The 23,883-nt window shown below is 45.3% G+C and overlaps 1 protein-coding gene across 1 annotated transcript in view; it reads right to left on the reverse strand.

Annotated features, from left to right (window-relative positions):
• Window positions 1–23,883, reverse strand: part of ECD (ecdysoneless cell cycle regulator) — an 83,967-nt gene that overhangs the window by 48,358 nt on the left and 11,726 nt on the right. Inside the window, exons 4-6 of the mRNA XM_033940634.1 lie at window positions 9,902–9,989; window positions 8,418–8,578; window positions 4,194–4,386 (exon numbers count right to left, since the gene is read on the reverse strand). Coding sequence (XP_033796525.1) covers window positions 4,194–4,386; window positions 8,418–8,578; window positions 9,902–9,989 — 442 coding nt within the window. The remainder of the gene's footprint in view (window positions 1–4,193; window positions 4,387–8,417; window positions 8,579–9,901; window positions 9,990–23,883) is intronic.

The following is a 23,883-nucleotide window of genomic DNA, read 5'->3' on the forward strand; positions in this document are numbered from 1 at the left end:
GCGATCTTGGGCCGATCAGCTTTCCTCTCCCAGACGGCAGAATTGACGTCGGGGAGAGGAATGCTGGTCGGCCAAAGCAGGGAGAGCCTGGGGCAGCGTCGGCTTTCGGGCCTGTTATTGGTGGCGGTTTGGGTCCTGGTCCCCGATGGCAGTGGCAGTGGCTTGGGGGAGGGCAGGGAGAAAGAAAGAAAAAGGACAGGCAGGGAGACAGAAGGAAAGAAGAGAAACATAAAAAAAAGAAAGGGAGGCAGAGAGAAAGAAAGGGCAGGGAGAGAGGAAGGAAAAGTTGGGGGAGGGAATGAGGTCTGGAGGAGAGGAAGCATACAGGCTAAAAGAAGGGAAGAAAGATTGGATGCAGTCAGAAGAAGAAAGTGCAACCAGAGATTCATGAAATCACCAGACAAGGTAGGAAAAATGATTTTATTTTAAATTTAGTGATCAAAATGTGTCTGAATTTATATCTGCTGTCTATATTTTACACTAAGGTCCCCTTTTACTAAACCGCAATAGAGGTTTTTAATACAGGGAGCCTATGACCGTCGAGAGCAGCGCTGGGCATTCAGTGCAGCTCCCTGCACTCTAAAAACTGCTATCGTGGTTTAGTAAAAAGGGAGGGGGGTATATTTGTCTATTTTTGTATGGTTGTTACTGAGGTGACAGTGTATAGTCATCTGCTTTGACCTCTTTGAAAAACCCTGGAATAGGAATAATAATTAACATTTTCTATGCGTACAGTGTACTTTGTGTTTTTTAAAAATTTTATTGTTGGTAGATCATTTTGACTTGGTCATTTTAAAAGTAGCTCGCAAGCCCAAAAAGTGTGGGCACCCCTGCTCTAGAACATCGCTCCTTAGTTTTATCAAGTGGTGCAGTGAGGGGCCAGTACTTTACATCTTATCACCTCATTCTTTCTTTTTTTCTCCTCATGTACAGAACGGTTCTTTATTCTAAGCAGCTCTGGCACTAACAATACTACAGGTGCCTTAAGCTACTTTCACCACCACTTGCAGTCAGGTTCGGCATTTTATCATGCTTTTGGTTTTTTATTTAGTTTTTCACCAGTATTTTCATTTATTTATTAAAGCAGCCTTTTTTAACAGCCCGATGACCCTCCCCTATCAGTGTGCATTCAATCCACTGCCGACACTGTTTTGGCACCTCTTTCAACAGATCAAATATCATAGCCCTACTGTCGCATGTTCACATTTATTCTGCGTACGAGTTTATCTCATCAGTGCAGAGACCTTTTCGTTAAGTCCATTTTACTCTCCCTTTTTTACTTTCTCGAGTGCTGTGGTTTTATTCTTTGGTTTTAATAGAAGCTCATTTGAAGAATAATTTAGATCTTTCCCAAGTTTCACTTTTCATCTACCCGGTCTTTTCTGGTTTCCTTTCTATAGTCTGCTTTTCACCTGGAGTCTTTTGAGTTTAGAATTACATTTTATGACATATTTTTATGGTTATAATTGTATGACATGTCTAAATCGGTCAAGTTATCCATTCTTTTTATTATTTTTTGTCCCCTCATACAGTGGCAGACCGCCCCGGGTGCCAGCCTTTGGGGGGGGTACACAGCCGGCTGGATCCAGAACCTTCCAAGCTGCTCTAAATGGCACCTGCACCTCAGCGTGGCTGCCGTACTTATTCCGAAGCAGAGTCAGCAGCCACACTGAAGTGCAGGAAGGTCCTGCTATGACTGCATTTGCCGCCTCTGCCTCCGGAAGACGTAAGTGGCGTCGGAAGGGGTGGACTGGCAGCTGCAGTCATTGCGGAACCTTGCCACAACTCCCTGCGTCTGCCGGCCCATCCCCTGCAACATCACTTACATCTTCCAGAGGCAGAGGCAACAGAAGCAGTCATCATGGGACCTTGCTGGTTTGGAGGGAGAGAGGAGCATAGAAGGGTGGTAGAGGGAGAAAAAGGGGGTCAGGGTGGTATGGAATGGTGGTGGAGGGAGAGAAAGGGGGCAGATGCTGATGGAATTGGTGTACAGAGAAAGGAGAGAGAGACATAAGGGGGAAGGATACTGGATGGAATTGGGTTGGAGGGAAAGAAAGGGGGCAGATGCTGATGGAAGTGGGGGGAAGGGAGAGGAGAGAGTGAAATGCCAGACCATGGGCGTGTGGGAGAAAGAAGGGAAGAACAGGAGAGAGATGCCAGACCATTGGAGGAGGGAAGGGAAGAAGATGGATGCAGAATAATAGGGGTGAAGGGAGAGATGGAAGGGGAATATAAGGAGAAAAGATGCCATATAGAAGGAGCAGAGAGAGGGTAGACAGTGGATGAAAGGAAGAGAGTGACAAGACTATGAGAAAAGCAGAAACCAGAGAAGACAATGTAGAAAAAAATTCTATTTATTTTTTTGCTTTAGGGGAGATGCATCGCTGTTTCTGTGGTGTTGCATTGTATACAGAGTCCAGCTTCTTGGTGGTTCAATTTAACCTTTGTCTACGTTTTTATATTTTATCCCCCCTTTTACAAAACTGTAGAGGGTTTTTTATAGCACCGGCCATGGTGGTAATTGCTCAGAATTCTATGAGAGTCTGAGCTGTTACCACCATGGCTAAAAACCACATTATAGTTTTGTAAAAGGGAGAGGGGTTAGTTTGTGATTACATATTCCATACTAGGCGAAGGTGTTTTCTGTGTTCTGTATGTTCGAAAGACATGGTTTTCAGTTAGGATTGATCTGTACTAGTCTGGCTTGTTTAGTTTTACAATGAGTGTATTGATGTTGTACTGCTCACTGCAGTATGTAAGATGCTGCCTTTTCCTAGGTACACTCTTGTGTGATGTGTGAATTATTACTAAAAATCATGTTTTTCATACAGATGGGGGGGGTAAAAAAATGATGGGTGTCACATATGCTAGGTACACCACTGCCTTCATAGTTTATATCTAATCCACAAGCCTGCTTTTAGGACCTACAGAGTATGTATCCCTCTGATTCATGACAATTTCACTTCTCATGTTATCTTATCCATTCTTTTTATTATACAACTGCCCAGATAAGCATCAGTCTTTGACGTGATTGGACCTTGAAAACTAACGGCAACAGTGTTCTCCCCAGAAATTTTTTCCAGCCATGAAAATTATTTGCTGCATTTAGTGTGTCACAAAAAAACATTTGCTCCGTTTAGTGTGCCGGAGTTAAAAAAGTTTGAGAGACGCTGCTCTATACCATTTGAAAGAGGGCAAATATCTAATTATTCACTTCTAGAATTGGATACTTCTTAAATTTAATAAAAAATTATGGAACAAGTGTCAAATCTTAAGAAAGGCTGCCATATTGAGCATTGGAAAATAACTAATAATAATTAACTAATACAAATAGTACACATTTAGGGCTCCTTTTACTAAGCTGCGCTAGCGGTTTTACCACACGCTTAGCTCGCGCAGAATTGCCGCACGTGCTAGACACAAATGCCAGCATTGAGCTGGCGTTAGTTCTAGCCGTGTAATGCGGCAATTCTGCACGCGCTAAAAACGCTATTGCAGCTTAGTAAAAGGAGCCCTTAATTTTCCCTACTACCAAATTTCCCCGTCCCGCCCCACCAGGCTACTTTTTCATGCCACCCGGCTGGAAAAAATTTCTGGGGAGAACACTGGTTGGGGGGGGGGGTCGGCTGCAAGCAGCCTCCTCACAGTGCTGCTTCTACCAGCCAGCCAACACCACTTCTGCTGTGTTGGGAGGCCCACAGGTATGTCAGATTTTACTGGAGGGGTGGGGGGAGGGTCAGGTTGGTCAGTGGGAGACAGCCCAGACTCGCACAGAGGAGGGGTCACAGCCCCTCCACACACAAAACTATATAAATGCATCTCAATCAGAATCTACAACATCCCTTATATTTTAAATATTAAACAGTTAAAAAAAATAAAATGCCCATCAACAAAAAGCAGGAAAGAAAACAGGATGTTTCAGACCATGTACACCAAAGAACAAATTTAAAAATTATGTAAAAGAAAAATGTTAAAAAATTTCAAAAAAAAACAGCTTCCATTTTTGAGTAACAAGCAAAAACAAAGTACTGCTTTAGACACATAGATCCACTTCTAAAGATTCTTTAATTGGCAACTATTAAGCATCTAGGTACATTTATTACACAGAATAGGTTTGATGGTGAGTTAATCAGCAGAGCCCTCTGTACAGAACATCAGTTGCACAAACAAATTAACATGTAGGATTCACTCACCAAGCTGAGAATGCGAGGTTCAGGAGGAAAGTTGCGAAAGGTAACACAGGCCTGCAGGTCGATGGGATCACGCAGATAGAAGGCCTGCACTGCTGGTGCCACCAGCTGGGGACGCTTTTTCAGAATGGATACTATGCTCACTGGAAGGTAGCAGTAAGCCCGGTGTTGAAAGTACTGGATTTTCTCAGGATACCTGTAAAAAGTAAGAGGAGCTTATTACTGTGTGATATAAGATGCGAAAATGTGTCTGAATTTAAGCTACGTTTTCCAGGCAGTGTTTTGTTGTACAGATCTAGAACACCAGACTAGGCTTTCCCAGTCATTGAGGATATAACTGAATAGATGGCCAAATGTAATTATTTTTAGTAATTACTCTAATTACTCTTTTTGAGTAGATTGATCCCATGCTTGTAAAATGTTTTATGTTTTCACTTGTTTTATATTGACTTATGTTTGTAATTCCAGTGCAATAGGTGAGACCTTCTATCTAGACTATAGGGTTATTTCCCTTTTCTCGCATGGGTTGCAGAAGAGAACTGTGTTTTTCACTCCGCCTCTATGGTACATCACAGGGTAACTTAGCTCCTCCCATCAGTCTCTCTTCTGCATGTGGTTGCAGTGTTAGTTCTGCTATCTCCAATTTATTATTTTTAATTCAACGTAGTTTTGTTCCCTTTCGCGGTTCTTTTGCATTCTATGGACATTTGAAGTGCTGCCTGCTTGAGAATTCACAGACTTCGGTCTGCAGCTGACAGGCTGATATCTGATCCCTTCAGGGTACCTGTCAGCCAGTCTGTTAGTCTTCCTTGGATGTCAGGGCCGTCCCTGACCTTATCTCACTCCCTGTTAAGTGTGTGTGTGTTGGGGGGGGGGGGGGTCGAGAACAAACTGTTCAGCACGCTTAGGGGGCTCAGCGGTGTTCCGCAACGTGCAGGCTGTATTTTCACACCTCCGCCGGTCTCCGAGCGCAGTCGGTGATCCGTAGAAGGGGAGGCATTGTCAGACAGTGGAATCTGACCGGCAGCACAAAGATCAGCTTGAGGACAGCTTTTTCAGCAGTGAGGCAGTGAATTCTCACTCTGGCTCTTAATCGGGGCTAGAAAGCAGCTGCAGTTTCTGTGATCAGTGTTTGTGAGTAAGATGAGCAGACAGGCTCCAACAACAATTTCTAAAACTTAATTTTGAGGGGTTTTGAGTGTTTTGCAGTGATCCTCTGTGTTTCCCCACCTGAAAAATGCTATTTTGGTAATTTTTTTAATTTCGGGAAGTGCCATTTTTTAGCATGTTTTTGGTGCGAATTAGGGTCTAGCGGCCATCTTGGATTTTCAGCGATCTGTTTTTTCAACTTCCTGCTTCTTTAAAATCAGATTTTTGCCAGGAAACTTCCTGAATGGGGTCCTGAGGGTCTCCTAGCTTGGATTCATGCCAAATTTGTGCAAATTTGCCGGTTTGAGCGCTTTTGCATCACGTGCCACATAGCGCAGTCGGGGGTAACTACTGGTTCAGCCTTCCCCTCATAGAATCAGAGTTCCCATGAGGGTGAATGGGAAATGTGCAGTGTCCTGAGTGATAATATAAGTGAAGAGGACATGGACCTGGGGGAATACGGTATGTGAAAGTCCTCAGCTAATCTCAAGAAGAACGTTCCCCAATTGTTTATTTGTTTCACCCGGAAGCCAGAGCAGTGCTGGCAAACCTAATTAGGTGATAAAAACGTATCAAGAAGATAAAGAGAGCTGAGAGGGGAAAAGGCTTGACACAAGCCATGCTCAGCTATAAAAACCAGAAGGTGTTAAGGTCCAGAGAGATCAATAAATCCCAGTGGGGATACGAGCCAAGGAAGGCATTGAACTGATATAATATTTTGGATGGTATAGTATTTTTGCTTTTGATAAGGAGGGGCAATCCAGCTCCTCAGTAAAACACCTGGACTAATGTAATAGCGTGCAGGATGCACCCAAAGGACTTTAACCAACCAAGGTGAATGTTTTCTTTTTGCTTCTGTTTTCTTTTCTTTGTACTTTGGGACACTAATAAACCTGGTACTGTTTTTCAAGGAATCCAGTATCTGGGTCTTCCTTTCACCACCATACAAAAGGCGTACTAAAATTCTTACTTGTGGTCCGGGCCGGAGTTTCCCACCTACTCGGGGACGGGCCCGGCCACAGCGTGTAATCACCTGCTTCTGTGAGGGAGAGGCTGAACCAGTAGTTACTGTCGTACCCCCCAACTGCGCGGCGCAAAAACCCTCAAACAGCAGCAAATCTACACAAATTTGGCATGAATCCAAGGAGGAGACCCTCAGGACCACATTCCAACAGTTTTCCTGGCATAATTCTGAATTTTAAAGAAGCAGGGAGAAGTTGGGGTGGGGGAGGAAAAAAACCCACTGAAAATCTAAGATATCCACCAAAATCGGCACTTCCCAAAAATAAAAAATTACCAAAATAGCGTTTTTCAGATGGGGGAACACAGAGGATCACTGCAAAACACTCAAAACCCCTCAAAATTAAGGGCTCCTTTAACGAAGTCGCGGTACCAGCTTTAATGCGCACGACTATTCATCACGCGCTGGCCTAAAAACTACCGCCTGCTCAAGAGGAGGCAGTAGCAGCTAGCGCGGTGGGCGGTTTAGCACACGGTATTATGCGCTTTAAACCGCTACCGCGCCTTCGTAAAAGGAGCCCTAAGTTTTAGAAATCATTGCTGGAGCCCGTCAGCTCTTCTTACTCACAAACACTGGTCACAGAAACTACAGCTGCTCTCTAGCCCCAATTAAGAGCCAGAGTGAGAATTCTCTGCCACTCTGCTGAAAAAGTTGTCCTCAAGCTGATCTTCGGGCCACTGACTGAACTTGGAGAAGCGAAAACGCAGTCTGCATACGCTGCAGAACACCCTGCTCTCGACCCCCCGCTTAACAGGGAATGATATAAGGTCAAGGATGGCCCTGACATACAAGGAAGACTAGCAGAATAGCTGACAGGTACCTCGAAGGGATCAGGGATTGGCCTGTCAGCAACAGACCGAAATCTGTGAATTCTCAAGCAGGCAGCACTTCAAATGTTCATAGAATGTGAAAGAACTGCAAAAGGGAATGAAACTAAGTCAAATGAAAAATAATAAATTGGAAAAAGCAGAACTTACACACTGCAACCACATGCAAAAGAGAAAGACTGATGGGAGGAGCTAAGCTAGCCTGTGATGTACCCTAGAGGCGGAGTGAAAAACTTATAATTCTCTTCTGCAACCCATACGAGAAAAGGGAAATAACCATATGGTCTAGACTCTAGAATGTCTCACCTATTGCACTAGAAACTATGTTACTATGTATTAAAGAGCACTAAATAGTAAATCTGACAGAATGAGATCAGATCAATGTATTCCACACAACATGGAAGGAATAAATAAATGAAAAGAAAAAAAGGTAATCTTAGACTTGTAGTAGATACAAATCAAACTACAATTTGACACCCCAGAGATACCTTTTAATCTATCTTATTCACTTTGAAATGTTATTGGGTCTCATCCTCCATAATAGGCTTCCCATCAATAATAATAATAATTTATTTTCTTATATACTGCCCAACCGGAAGCTCCAGGCGGTTCACAGCAAGAGAACCGAGACATATCAGCGAAGACACAAAATAGAGTAGAATTCAGTGGAATACAATATGATGCAGTACAATATAATATAATGTGAAATCATCGCATAAATTTACCAAACAAATAGGTTTTTATTGATTTTCTGAACCCAAAGTAAGATTGGGATTGGGCAATTAGAGGACACAGCCAAGAGTTCATTTTCCCTGCTAGAAAAGCCAGAGTTTTGTCTAAGAAACTTTTAAAATGACAGGCTTCCAGAGCGGGGTACATAAACATACCCAATTTTCTTGTGTTCTTATTTGATGAGAATAACTTTAGTTGGGTGGATAAGTACGATGGTAGTAGTCCGAAGAGTGCTTTATAACAAATGCAGCCGAATTTAAAAATAACTCTAGTTTCGAAAGGGAGCCAATGAAGTTGCATATAAGATCGGACGAACAGCCGCATTTTGAACCAAGCGAAGTTTTAGCAACATTTTCTTGGTTGACCCTAGGTATGTGATATTACAATAGTCTAAGGTAGATAGGATGGTGGATTGAACTAGTATCCTAAAGGACTCCATGTCAAAATATTTTTTTATGGTTCTTAGTTTTCACATGATGGTAGAGGAGCATTACCCACCTGCTAATACGCCTGCTCACTGCATCACGGACACAAGGTTCAGCTAAGAACTTTACTGGATGTAAAGATAATAGCTGCAGAGCCTGGGAGAGTGTGGGGCTGAGATCTTCTGGATCCTGAGCAGCAGGAATAATGCAGAGTTCTCCATGGTGAAAGAAAACCTGATTAGGAAAATCAGAAATAAACAAGGCAGTGAAAAATGTAAATGCAGCAAAAGTATGTGGGGGCTGAAAGTACATCACCGTTAAACCCAGATGGGCAGCATCAAAATGCAGCTGCCCTTGTGCAAATCTATTGGGGCCAATGCTGTATTAAAAGGCCAAGTCCAATTCCTAGAATGGGTTCAAGTTGGTAATCAAGCTGAGGCTCTAGGTTCAGGGATGAAATACAGGGAGAGTAGGGTGCATTCATCCTGCTTAACATGAATGCTCTCAGCTGAACTTAATGGGGATATGTGGCAACATACGTGCATAAAATGGCTCTTATAAAATTGCTTCAAACTGTAGTTAATTGTCAAAATGGTATCAAAATGTTTTATCTTAGAGCAATCAATAAACGTTATAAGAATGTGAACCTCTAAGATATATTTTATCAGTCAATTTTCCATATCCTTCAAAACATTTAGTTCTTTGGTTTGCCTTGATCATTTAATTCATTCATTGAAGATTATGCAACCAATACCTCAGATATACCTTTCCTCCTGCCCCGAGTTCATGTTCTCATAGCGGGGAATGTCTGGTATTGAATCCTCATTGGTTTGGGCATTTAAATCACTTTTTTATATATGTGTATATTTTTTTTTACTTTACTATATATAAAAAAGTGATTTAAATGCCCAAACCAATGAGGATTCAATACCAGACATTCCCCGCTATGAGAACATGAACTCGGGGCGGAGGAAAGGTATATCTGAGGTTTTAGTTGCATAATCTTATAGAACTGCAGCAGGTGCAAAAGTGTGCATGTACTTTTTACTGTCGGTGTTCCTGAAGATGCAAGTCGGGACAGAATCATGAAGTATGCATGTCGGCTATAAAATATGCAAATCTATGCATGCATTTGTGACCTCTTAAGTGTGGACATTTGCAACTAATCTTGAGCACACAGAAAGACCAAGCCTTCAAACTAGGCATAACTGCTTCAGGATCTACACTAGTATTTTCTCTAACAGGCATCCGGTCATACCCTCACTACACCCAAGCAAAGAGAGGACCGAAATTAAATAAAATGTTCCATTTGCTGGTTGCCACTTGCTGGATTCATCTGCTACTGACAAGGAATGCACATTTATCTGCATTTTCACAGGTGGCATTGCGGATGATCACATTCCAACTACATGCACCACAGTAGAATGAGAAACTGGGCGGGGAGCCATCCTTCATATTCTGCCTCATTACATTTTATTTCTGTAAAACTTATTTCTGCAAGATATAAGGTTTAAATCAAATATATTCAAATTCCCATTTTTCTTAAGGAACACCTACCCTATTGGAGCTGTTCTCAGGTGTCAGCCACTTGGGCAAAACCTCAGCTGCTTCAATAAGCAGAAACTCTCCATCATTGTCTTCTACCCTATGAGAAATTAAAAAAAAAAAGTCAGTTTTGTTTCTCATTTGATCAAGATTTTTCACTTTTCACCTGCTTCAGTACCATTAAACATATCTGTTCCTGAAGTACTTAGGCAACTATCCTGCACAATATAACTGTTCCCTAGAGCTGTTAATCACTAGCTTTTAACTTTGTTAAATCCACTCAATCTGTAGCATCTTTTAATCATTGTAAACCGGCAGAACATTGTTAAATCCACTCAATCTGTAGCATCTTTTAATCATTGTAAACCGTATAGAACTTCATGGTCCTGCAGTATATAAACTGTTATTATTATTATTGCCTTTCATGAAAAAGGGGAAGTATTAGGGCAAACCCATCTTTGCAGTCACATCATCCTACCATCCTCAGCAGTCCAGTTACTGCAGCAGCAGCATGCCTGCAAGCCAGAGCACTGGCCATATTCTCCTTGGAACCTAGGAACCTAGGACAAAAGCATACTTAACCAAGTAACAGACATGGCGGTGAAACAATAACTGGGCCTGCCTCCTTCCTTCCTTCTCTCTCTGCTAAAGATGTAAAATATTTTTTTAATGGTCAGACATGTTCGGGGGGGGGGGGGGGGGTGAATGGAGAAATATGTTTTATCTGATAAATTTCTTTTATTTAATCCTACCACACCAATCCAGAACCTGTGGGTTATGTCACCTACCAGCAGATAGAGACACAGAAACAAAGTAGCTTTGTACAATTCACCCCATAAAGTGTTAGAAGCAATGGCTCTCCTGTTCATACTTCTGGTCAAATGTTGTAGCCATTCATAACCTTTAGCAACAAGGCACTGTCATACTCTACTGACACACATTTCTTCAATTAGATCAGGATCTGAGAAATTAGAAGCACTTCAGACTGTGAACTGCCAAAAAGAAGGAGAATACAGAAAAGAAAGGAAATTCAGAAATAATCAACTAGAGAGGGTGTCTGGTCTGGCGTTGTCTAGTCTAGGCTAGTCAGACTATAGGAAAGAAAATGATCAGGTAAGAATTTCACCTTCTTTAGCATCCATACCAGACCAGTTCACAACCTGTGTAATGTAGCAAAGCAGTTCCCAAAGAGTGTGGGACTTAAAAGCCACTGGTTGAATAAAGCCTAACCAAAAGAACAAGTAGACTTGAGGTATCATATTGAACCTAAGTTACAAATGCTAAAGAGGGTCATGCATTTAATATATTGCCTTTCTGTAGTACAACCAAAGCAGTTTACATATTATATGTGCCAGGTACTCTCTCTATTCCTAGTGGGCTCACAATTTTACGATTTCTCTTATCTGGAGCAAACTTGGTGTTTAGCCCAGAGAAAAAAAATGGAATCCTTACCATACACCTCTGAAACCAGAAGGCTGGTAGGAGAATGTATGGGGAAAAGATTGAATCAATGTTCCAAGAAGGAAGAAGAAAAAAAAAAGATAAGGTGGAAAAAAGTTCTGGATGGATTTGCTTTCTGGCACTGAGTGCTACAGGCGGAAGAGGAGGAGACTTGTCTAATGCCTCATGCAAAGAATTAAGTATTGCCAAAGACCTTTGGAAAAGAATACCCTTTATGCTCTTCTGGGACAATGAAGGCTATATATCTGAAACCACAGTCTAACAGTAAACAATGGGTCAAAACCAAGCTCCTTGAGCTAACCACCCCAGTAAGCACCCCAGTCAAAAGACACCCTCTCTAGTTGATTATTTCTGAATTTCCTTTCTTTTCTGTATTCTCCTTCTTTTTGGCAGTTCACAGTCTGAAGTGCTTCTAATTTCTCAGATCCTGATCTAATTGAAGAAATGTGTGTCAGTAGAGTATGACAGTGCCTTGTTGCTAAAGGTTATGATAATCTACTTTCATTATTAACCAGTCTGAAGCTTTAAGGCTTAACAGCACAGAATACTGAACCAAGGTCTCAGTCTTATAGTGAAATGTACCAGAAACACTCCAGGAAAACCACACTCGCAGCTCCACGAGTGTAGTGAGAAAAACATCTACCAATTCACTGAACTCACAGACTTAGCTGTAAGGTATAATCTCTTGTCAATTTTCAGATATACCAGAATCCATGAAGGGAGCAGATTACCCTCTTTCCTGAATGGTCCTAAACCAGGTCAAATGCACCAGCAGATAAGACTAACTGGCATGACTTTCTCATAAGTGTGCCTGCTTCTTAATTTGTAGTCAAACTAGAAGTAACTTGAAGGAAAACCTAGAAATCATCTAGATTGGCACCTGTATTCCTGCCCGCTCCAAGGTCAAGAGAAATGTGTCAGCACATTGCCACATTTTCTAGAAAGCACAGTTACTTACCGTAACAGGTGTTATCCAGGGACAGCAGGCATATATTCTCACATGTGGGTGACGTCATCTACGGAGCCCCAGCGCGGACAGCTTTTCAAGCAAACTTGATTGAAGTTTCAAGTTTGCTACACTGCACCACGCATGTGCATGCCTTCTTGCCCACTAGAGGGCGCATCCCCACCTCGTGGTCCTCAGTTCCATAACCAGCAAAGAAGCCATCCCCGGGGAGGAGGGCGGGTTGTGAGAATATATGCCTGCTGTCCCTGGATAACACCTGTTACGGTAAGTAACTGTGCTTTATCCCAGGACAAGCAGGCATGATATTCTCACATGTGGATGACCTCCAAGCCAACCAAAAAAGGGCAGGTGGGAGGATGGCAATTTAGGAAAACAGGTTACGTAACACTGACTGGCCAAACCGGCCGTCGCTTCTGGACAAAGTGTCCAGACAGTAGTGGGAGGTGAACGTATAAACCGAAGACCAAGTGGCAGCTTTGCATATGTCCTCCACAGGAGTAGACCGGAGGAAAGCAACCGAAGCTGCCATAGCCCGGACCTTATGCCCCGTGACTCGACCATGGAGCGTGAGACCAGCCTGAGCATAGCAAAAAGAAATACAAGCAGCCAACCAGTTGGACAAGGTGTGCTTGGAAACAGGATGTCCCAATCGATTAGGATCAAAGGACAAAAACAATTGAGGAACCTTCCGATGAGCCTGGGTACGTTGGAGATAAAAAGCCAACGCCCTCTTACAGTCAAGCGTGTGAAGCGCCGCTTCCCCAGGATGAGAATGGGGTTTTGGAAAAAACACCGGAAGAACGATAGACTGATTGAGGTGGAAATCAGACACAACCTTGGGCAAAAATTTAGGATGGGTGCGAAGAACCACCTTGTCATGATGGAACACAGTAAAGGGCGGGTCCGCAACCAAAGCCTGCAGCTCGCTAACTCTGCGTGCGGACGTGAGCGCAAGCAAAAAGACTACCTTCCAAGTGAGAAACTTAAGGGGACACTTGTCAATGGGCTCAAAGGGAGATTTCATCAGGTGAGCCAAAACCACATTAAGATCCCAAACTACGGGCGGAGGTTTCAGAGGAGGATGGATATTCACAAGACCCCTCATGAAACGAGTCACCAGAGGATGAAGAGAGAGAGAACGACCCCCGAGCTGCCGATGAAATGCAGCGATAGCACTGAGATGCACTCGAATGGAAGTAGTCTTCAGCCCAGACTTGGACAAATGCAACAAATAGTCCAGAACCGAAGACACCGGAACCGAAATCGGATCCAAATGATGGGAAGAACACCAGGTTGAAAATCTGATCCACTTCTGGGAATAACACAGCCTAGTCAAAACCTTGCGTGAGGCTTCCAACACCTCCCTCACAGACTGGGAAACAGGATCCGAAGTCAAGGGGAAAGGAACCAAGCGGTCAGATGTAAAGACTGAAGATTGGGATGTAACAGCGAACCCCGACTCTGAGACAGCAGAGAGGGAAAAACCGGCAGAAGCAGAGGTTCCCTGACACTGAGTTGAAGGAGCAGGGAGAACCAGTGTTGCCGAGGCCAATGAGGAGCAATGAGAATCATCGTGGCTCGCGTCGATTTGAGATGTACCAACGTTCTCAAGATCAGAGGAAAAGGAGGGAACGCATAAAGGAACCTCCCCTCCCAGTCGAGAAGGAAGGCATCGGCCTCGAGACGATCCAGGGAGTATATCCTGGAACAATAGAGGGGTAGTTTGCGAGTCTCCGGGGAGGCAAACAGATCCACCTGAGGAGTTCCCCAGCGGTCGAAGACCTCTCGCAGAACCCGGGAGTTGAGTGACCACTCGTGCGGATGAAGAAGACGACTTAGTTTGTCTGCCAGACAGTTCTGCTCTCCCTGAATGTAAACTGCACGTAGAAAGATGTTCTGGGAGATCGCCCATTCCCAAAGGCGCAGGGCTTCCTGACACAGGGACCAAGAGCCTGTTCCCCCCTGCTTGTTTACATAATACATCGCCACTTGGTTGTCCGTCCTCACGAGGACAATCTGATCGTGTAGCAGGTGGCAGAACGCTCGAACCGCCAGAAAAATGGCACGAAGCTCCAACACATTGATGTGACAAAGACGGTCCTCCGCCGACCATAGACCTTGAGTCCGCAGACCGTCGAGATGAGCCCCCCACGCGTATTCCGAGGAGTCCGTGGTCAGGACCTTGCGATGCGGAGGAACGAGAAAGAGCAAACCCCCGGAAAGATTGGAAGAGTTGGTCCACCAACGGAGCGAGCGTCTCAAGGAAGGAGTCACTGTTATCAGAGACGAGACAGGGTCCCGATTCTGACGCCACTGGGAGGCCAAAGTCCACTGAGGAAGCCTCAGATGCAAGCGGGCGAACGGCGTAACGTGAACCGTCGATGCCATGTGACCCAGAAGAATCATCATGCGCTGTGCCGAAACTTCGGGCAGCAGTGAAATCTGGCGACTCCAACGAAGCAGGGCCTCCCGCCGTGGCGGGGGGAGGAACGAACGGAAGCGAACCGTGTCCAGCACAGCTCCGATAAACTGAAGGGACTGAGTCGGGCACAATTGAGACTTGGGAAAGTTCACCTCGAACCCCAAACTTTGAAGGAAGGTGATAGTCTGTCGGGTCGCTGAGACAACCCCCTCCCTGGTCGGGGCCTTGATCAGTCAATCGTCCAGGTAAGGAAAGACCTGCAGCCCCCGAGATCTCAGGGCTGCCGCAACCATCACCATACACTTCGTGAAGACTCGAGGGGAGGAAGCCAGACCAAAGGGGAGGACCCGATACTGAAGGTGCAAATCCCCCACCTGGAACCGTAAGAACTTGCGGAAAGCGGGATGCACCGGAACATGAGTATATGCTTCCTTCAAGTCCAGGGAGCACATCCAATCCCCTTCCTCCAACAGAGGGTAAAGAACCGGAAGCGACAACATACGGAACTTCTCCCGGACCAGGAATTTGTTGAGCTTCCGGAGGTCCAAAATGGGGCGAAAGTCCCCGGTCTTCTTTGGGACCAAAAAATAACGGGAGTAAAACCCCCGTCCCCGCTGGTCGGGGGGCACTGGTTCCACTGCCCGAAGGTTCAACAGAGCCCTGGCTTCCGCAAGGAGAAGAGGAAGTTGGGCTCGATGGCACAAGGAAGCCCCCGGCGGATGTTCCGGCGGTGTGACCGAGAAATTGAGCGAGCAGCCCTCGGAGACGATCCGGAGCACCCACGCATCCGAGGTGATCTCGGTCCAGGCAGACTGAAAGGCCCGCAACCGGCCCCCGATGGGAAGGGGATCTCTCAGTAGAGCGGAGGGGGTCCGCCCCCATCCGCGCATCACGTCAAAACGACGGGGCAGGTTTAGACGCCCTTTGCGCCTGAGGCTTTGGTTGGGACGCTCTGCCCTGCTGAGGGGGACGCCGGGGTGGAGGCCTCGAAAAGGCCGGCGTCGACTTTTGCGGATACCGCCACGGAGGAGGTCTAAATGGCTTCTGCGGCGGGGCCCGGGGTTTCGGACGGACCAACGAGGCAATAGAGCGCTCGTGTTCAGACAAACGCTTGGTCGCCGCCTCCAAGGATTCATCAAACAGCTCTGAACCAACACATGGAAGATTGGCCAGACGCTCTTGCAGGTTTGGGTCCATATCCAGGGTACGGAGCCATGCAAGGCGGCGCATCACCACCGCAAAGGCGGACACCCGAGAGGCCAGCTCAAATGCGTCATACACAGCATGGAAGAGGTAGAAACGCAGCTGAGACAAATTGGACATAAAGGACCCAAAATCCTCTTTATGGGAATCGGGCATGACCCCATGATACCTAGGCAACGACTTCACCATCTGTCTCAAATAAGACGAGAAGGTGAATGCGTAATTCAGGACCCTGGTCGCCATCAAAGAGTTGGAATAGAGGCGACGACCAAACTTGTCCAAGGTCCGGCCCTCCCGCCCGGGGGGAACCGCCGCAGAGGCCCTGGAAGGCTGCGACTTCTTCAGAGCTGACTCCACCAGTAGGGACTGGTGGGACAGCTGTGCCTTATCAAAGCCCTTGCACGGGACAGTGCGGTACTTGGACTCCATCTTAGAAGGCACCGCTGTGACCGTAAGAGGGGAGTCAAGGTTCCTCAAAAAGGTCTGGGTAAGAACCTTGTTGAGAGGGAGCCGAGGCGTCTCTCTGGGGGGAGAGGGCAAATCCTGCTCCTCCAAAAACTCCTTGGTGTACTTTGATCCTGCTCCCCGATCAAGGTCCAAAGCCCTTCCCATATCCAGAATGAATCTAGAGAAAGAGGAGGGCTTCAAAGGCGGAGAGGGAGATCGAGACGAGCGCTTCGCCAAGAAGGAAGGAGAAGCCTCGCGTGAGTAACGAGGTTCCTTCCCCGTACCAGACCCCGAACCCCAAGAAGCCGCACCGAGCGACCTGGACGGGGTCGGGGACCGCCCATGTTCCAAGGTATGGGGCACCGAGACACGCCCCTTCCGTCTTGGCGAAGAGTCCCTCGAGCACTCAACCTCTGAAGAACGGAAAAGCCTCGGGTTATCGAGGCGCAGTTCGGAGACCCGCAGGGTCTCCGCCCCGGATCTGCGATGAGTGACCGCGGCGTCGAGGAGAGGCCCGTTGGCGTTTGGGCTTCCTCGACCGACGCTTCGCCCGAGGCCGACCCGAGGGCGAGGAACCCCGGGAGGACCTTGACGAGGACGAAGAGGAAGAGATCCTCCGAACTCGCCGCACCTTGTCCCGAGGCCGCACACTCCGCTCAGGCTGGTCAGCCGAGGTCGAGGGCAAGGTCGGGGCCGAGGCCGAAACCCCCCCCGGGCCCGAAGTCGAGGGCACCGAGACCGAGGCCACCGACGCCGGGACAGTCGAGGCCGAAGCCTGCTGAAGGTGCGCGGACAGCTCCGAGGAGATGAGAGCCCGGAGCAAGTCCTGGAAGACGGGGACCCCCATCATAGTCGGCAGATCCGGGGCAGTCGGGTGCTCCCTCGAGGGCGACCTCGGTATTGAGTATTCCCGCGGGGCACCCGACTTCGGCGCTCGGGGCGGGGCCGAGAACGACCCACCCGCCCCCGTCGAAGAACTCGAGGATGGCTTCTTCGAGGCTGGAACTGAAGAAGGAAGTGAGGACTTACCCTTCGTCGACTTCGGGGTCGAAGACACCGGCTTCGACACCGCGGGCTCCCGGGGCGAGGACGAAGGAGTCGAGGCCGAGGTCAAGGCCGGGGCCGAAGCCGAGGCCGACATCGAGACCTTCCCCGCCGCGGGGTCAACGGCAAAGAGCTCCGCCATACGGGCTCGACGGCGGCGGAGAGCTCTCTGCTGAAAAGTAGAGCACCGGGAACAGGAGTCGGTTGGGTGCTCAGGGCCCAGACAACGCAAGCACCACCGGTGAGGATCGGTGATCGAAAGGAGCCGATCGCACCGGGTGCACTTTTTAAAGCCCGTCACAGGACAGGACATGGGCCCAAAAACCGGCCGGGAACAAGCGAGGTCCCGCGGCCACGGCTACCGGGAGCCCCCGGAGCCGAACGGAAAAATTTTTTTTTTTTTTTTACGAAAACTGAAGGAAATAAAAAGAACAACAAAGAAAAACACAGCGACCGAGTCGAATTAAGGACACAGCCGCGGTGACAGAAGGCAATTACTAAGCACAATTTCCACAGGGCTTCTGGCTCCGCGGAAGAGATTGAACTGAGGACCACGAGGTGGGGATGCGCCCTCTAGTGGGCAAGAAGGCATGCACATGCGTGGTGCAGTGTAGCAAACTTGAAACTTCAATCAAGTTTGCTTGAAAAGCTGTCCGCGCTGGGGCTCCGTAGATGACGTCACCCACATGTGAGAATATCATGCCTGCTTGTCCTGGGATAATTAAGACTATATTTCACCAAATAGATATCGTACAACATGTCTGGGAGTGGTGCTCTGGATAGACTATAATGGCTCACATGCTATCTGTATATTAACAAATTAGCCTGTGGTAATATAGCTGAATTAACCAATTAGCACAAGAACACCCCCTCTTCACCTCCTGACATGCCTCCTACTTTTTTGAGACTGCTTTTAACTCCTAACTTTCACTCAGTTGTAAAGTACCCATATCTGTTTTATCATTTCTTCTGCGAGAAACTCCCTAAACCTTATTTGTCCTGTTTGTTTTAATTAGACTGCAAGCTCTATAGAGCAGGAATTCTAATCTAATCTAAAATTTCTTGGTCATTCTATGCCTATCCAGGTTCAAGGCAACTTACAAATTAAGAGATTTACATAATGCATGGAAGGAACAGTAAACATAGGGTGAGCAGAGAGTATGTGGTAAATACTAGAGAAGGGAGAAGTTAAATCAATCATAATGGGAAAATATAGTGAGGATGAAAGAGCAACTGTCAGAATAAGAATAGTGTGCCTTGAAAGTGTCAAGCCAATAATCATCAAGATCCCTATGCATCAGACAACCACTGTACGAACGGAGATCAAGCTCAGATAAAATTGTACAGTCATATTCAGATCATTTTAAAAAATAAAAAGTGAACTACTTAGCCGTTAGTCTTTGAGCAGTTCAGCATAGCTATCCTGCTCCTTCTCTATTGCTGAAGTTTCTCCACAGCAAGGTAAAATGGCCTTAAGCACACAACTGAAGGACCTATCAAACAGTGGTAATGTCCCAAGAAACCTGCTCCAATTTAGAATATAGATAGCAAAGCCATGCATGCATGCATGCATATGCACCACAATTGAGGAAGGACAGAATGTCTTTAGGGTACCGAACAAATTTATTGGTTCAAGCACATATCAAAAAACATCTAGGCTAAGTCCCCAAGCTGCTATGCCACACCACTGTGGAAATCTATGGGCACTGACTCTGGTTCTTACTCTAAAACCACTTGCCAACCTCAGTTGTTAATGAGGACAGGGGGCCATGGAGCTACCAGGTTGTCTAGACTTCTGAAGGCTCTAGATTCCAGAAAGACAGATGATATTTTTTATTTGCTTTGTTAGATCTTGGACTTAGAAAAAAAACAAAGAACAGGATTGAGCATTGAACTATTCCATAGCAGGTAGCATCTTGATCAGATATGATAAAAGGCAGATGGGTCTTACAGTCTTAAGGGACCAATACCTGATAAAATCTAGAGCCTTCTTTGAAAGTTTAATTGAAGAAAAAAAAAAAAAAAGAGGCCACCTCTTAAAAAGAATTAACTGGAGATCTCAATAACTGAGAAGCATTACATACAAAAACCATCTCCATCACTCCAAATGCAATCTAGCACCAACATTAAGGAAGAATACTAAGTACCCACTAATTGACCCAGTCAGGGCACCACTGACTAAAGAAGATTCTGAGAATTCAAGATCAATAGTTCAAGCGGTACCCAAACAAGCACTACTTACAGCCCTGAGGATGCCTGATATAGCTTCTGTCAAAGAAGTTCACAGCTGAAATTACTAATCTCAGGACTAGACTGAAGAGCAAGCACTTCTTAAGACTGGTCACAGAGTCCGTGCATGTCCCAGGCTACAAATCTCCTCTCTAGAAGACAGATGTGACACAGGAACACTGAGAATTCTAATGCTTAATAGTGCTCTTTAGGGCAAATCACACAGAATTACTTTATTTCTGTTTCCATACACTGGTTGGACATAACCCACATGTTCTGGACAGACATGTTAAGGAAATAATTCATTAGACCTGAGGAATATCCAAAATCCGTTAAATTTCTTAAAATCTGACAAACAAACTTATGGTTAAGATTTGTCAATGGTTTGGCAGAGACTGGCAGCAGATATAAAAGAGGCCGACTCCAAGAAGCAATCCGGGGTTTTGTGAGGAAAGGCTGCTCTGCATTTATACCTACCCTGTGTGACCAGGCAGACAAGAAGCATGCCAAGGTCCAAGATAAGCTCGGAGAAAAAGTTAAAAAGAAAACCCGGATAGGATTGTATAAAGAATGTCCTAAGGTAAAAAGGGATGATTTTCAGGTTGACCACCAGCGGGAGACTGAGATTTCCAAGGACCTCCTGGATGAACAGTATCTAGGCCACCACAGGAGGAGCCCTAGAGCTAAGTTGTTCCCTGCTGAGTCAGCCAGGTTAGAGCGTGGCCCTAGAATACATAAGCCAACAGTGGGGAACAAGGAGGAAGGCAGGCTAGGGAGAAGGTTCAGACCTTTCCTCCCTGAGAGTCTCCTCGGGCCAAGCAAGGGTGATACTGCCTCACCTATGGAGGTGCAGGAAGCCGGAGAAATGCTGGAGGAAGCCTTTTCAGATTCTGATCTCCCCATGGAACTGGACAACCTGCCTGAGGGAATAAGTACTGGTGAAGAAGCCACGGAGGTTGGTCTTTCCACCAGCTGCAAGTCCCAACTGGATTGAAACAGTGAGTGTGTTTTCAGCTTGCTTTGTTTGGAAAAGACTGTTTGTTGAAGCTGAACCTTTTTGGGATTTTTGCTTTTCTTTTCTTTACTGTTTTGATTTTTTGCTGTGAAGCTGATAGTGTCTGTTTGGGAGAGGTTTGCTGTTACCTGGGAGGGCATTTTGTAAGCTATATTGTAGCTAAATAAAAAGCAAACCTGAGGCACTCTCCATTGCCTGGCAGTTTAGTGAAAGGCTGCCAGAGGCTTCACTTTGAAGCACTGAGAATAGGGTATCTAGTGCCGTAAACCCTATTGTTTGTTTTTTTTGATGAACTGAATATCCTGCTTAGGAGCAGGCTGATTTAAATTCTGAGGTGAACACAAACCTCAGAGGTGTGAAATAAGGAAAACACTTTGGACTTTATATCGTTGAACTGTTTATTGCTCTTACTTTTTGAGTTTGGACTGTTTGCAGTTTGATGGTCTACTTACCTGTTCTATGGAACTCATAATTATCCTGACTTTTATGTTTTGGAAAGAATAAATCTGAGGCATTTTGATTTATCCCCCTTTTTGGAACATTGTGATTTTTGTTTTCTAATTGGTGTCAGTCCAGGCCTGCAGAGTGACTCCAGGCCGGGTCACACGCCATTGCTATTTGTGATTGTAACCACTACAGGTGCTGTGGAGTCCCGGGCGGACCACAGTGGTGGTCTCACCTGTTACCCTGAAAATAAGATCTATCCCAAAAATAAGACCTAGTATGATTTTTAAAGATGCTCCTAATATAAGCCATACCCCCCAAATAAGTCCTAGTTAAGATCGACCCCAGAAACCCCCCCTACCTCGAATGTACCCAGCAATCCCTGACACTAGTGCTGTCTGATTTGCTGAAAAATTGGACTTGTCGATTCTGCAATCACCACCCCTGCTGCTTTAGGAGGCCTCGGAGCGGAGATATGTCAGTCTCACAGTGGGAGGGTCAGTGGGGTTTGCTGCACAGGGGGATGGGAAGCAGAGGTAGAAAGATGTTGCACAAGGGGATGGGTGAGAGGGGAGGAAAGATGCTGCACGGGGGGGGGGAGAAGAGGAAGGGACAGATAATTGTTGTACATGAAAAAAAATAAGGCATCCCCGAAAGTAAGCCCTAGTGCAATTTTTGCACCCAAAATTAATATGACACTGTCTTATTTTCAAGGAAACATGGGTAGTAGTGCTCTAGAAATAAATAATAAAAGGACATGAAAACAAAAATAAGAATGGTTAAAAAAAAAAAAAAAAGGAAAAGCCATGATTTCTACTGATATTTTGATTTCAAACATACTATTTTGTAGTTAATAAAACTTAACCAATAAAAAGAAAAATTACTTAAAACTATAATGCTGGTCATAATTTGACAAAAACAATTGAGAAAATGATAATGGTAAAAGTGATACCTCCGCCACAATACAGTGGTCCAGATTCAGTAAATAGAGCCCAAATTTAGGCACCAGGAAAAATCAGCGTTCAATTCCATATAAGGATGCTCCGGGCTGAGCACCCTTATAAAACAGCAGATAGCAGGCAATTCCCATGACTACATTTATACGCCAGGACTCATGCCTGCTAAAACGAAGTGTAAATCCTCATGCACAAGATAGGCATGCATCCCCCAAATTCTGGTGGCACTACACATAACTTTTTGGAATGCCCCTCATCTGCTTATCCCCCTCCTTTGGTCATGTCCCCTACTGTGTTGTGCATCGGAGGATTTAAGAATAGTTCTTTATTGACTCGTACAAGGTAGTTACATGCACAAAAACAGATTAGTTCTAGCTAATACCAATAAATCAGTTGAGTGTTAATGGTTCATTAAATAATTTACACCCCCATTCTACAAAGGCACAGTAGCGGCTGCCACGCAGCAAATGCTCAGAAGTCCATTGAATCCCTATAGGCAGCCTGCCACAATAATCGTCTTTGTAAAAGGGGGCCTTAATTTTGTACAAAACCCAGGATCAAGTACAAATTTGGGCGACCTTTATAGAATCCGGGGGAATATCAGTAGTCCAGTGAAGGGAACTGCTATAAAATCCCTTTTTTATCTCAAATCAGAGTGCATGGAAAGGTAAATGGCCTTCTGTTCCATACTCTCAACAATTTTCTGTATACTTCTCGTTCCTTTCTAACCAGCTCTCGTCAAGAAGCTATCCAGATATTCCAATATACTAGTTTTGCTTGCATCTTCACTCATATGACACGATAAAGGAGAAAACAGATATAAAAGGAGGTAATTTTATAAGGAGCCACCTAGTTTCAGGTGCTAAGAACACACTCAAATGTTGATAGTATTTTTTATGCGCATAAGTGTCTATTGATGCGCTAAGTGACCTTTGAAACACTGACTAGTGTGAAGTACAAATGTATGTTTCATAGTGCATACTTACGTTATGGGCAGATACAGAAGCACAGTTTGGATGGCGCTTAGGTAGGGTCCATACTTATGCACACAGATTATAAAATTCCTTAAATTTTATGCACATACACTTGTAATGAGTGCTAACTTTACACCAGTCAAAGCTGTACATGTGTTTCTTTTGCACCTATGTTAGTATTTTGTAAATTAGACACGTATTTGACTTTATAAAATAAATATACTTCCCCCTCTGTATTCGTGGTGGTTAGGGGCAGAGCCAGCCCGTGAATATTAAAAAACCACAAATATTATTTGGGCCAGTTCTGCTCCTAACTCCCGCTTCCCCCGGCTATTTTAAGCCCTGAAAGCCCCCCTTAAGCCTTACCTGGTGGTCTAGCGGATTTTCAGGCAGGAGCGATCTTCCCACGCTCCTGCTTCATGCAGATCGCTCACAGGAAATGGCTGCCTTGAGATCCCGTAGTCTCTTGAGCCATTTCCTGTGAGCGATCTGCACAGGGCAGGAGCATGGGAAGATTGCTCCTGCCCTGAAAACCCACTAGACCACCAGGTAAGGCTTAAGGGGGAGATCACAGGGCTTAAAATAGCCTGAAAAATGAAAATGCATTTTTTGGTTTAAAACGGTGAATAATCGAATCCGTAGATATGGAATTCGCGAATACGGAAGGGGGAAGTGTACATGAATAAAAACGATCAAAGGAAATTTTTTAAAATTTGTGTCTGGTCCAACATGGACATCAGAGCTGCAACTAAAGTTGATGATACACAAGTTTGGTATTAAGTCCAAAATACTCTTTGCAAAATGATTTTTGAGAATTATTTTCAAAACTAAT

This window comes from Geotrypetes seraphini, chromosome 4, assembly GCF_902459505.1.
Source record: "Geotrypetes seraphini chromosome 4, aGeoSer1.1, whole genome shotgun sequence".
Lineage (NCBI taxonomy): Eukaryota > Metazoa > Chordata > Amphibia > Gymnophiona > Dermophiidae > Geotrypetes > Geotrypetes seraphini.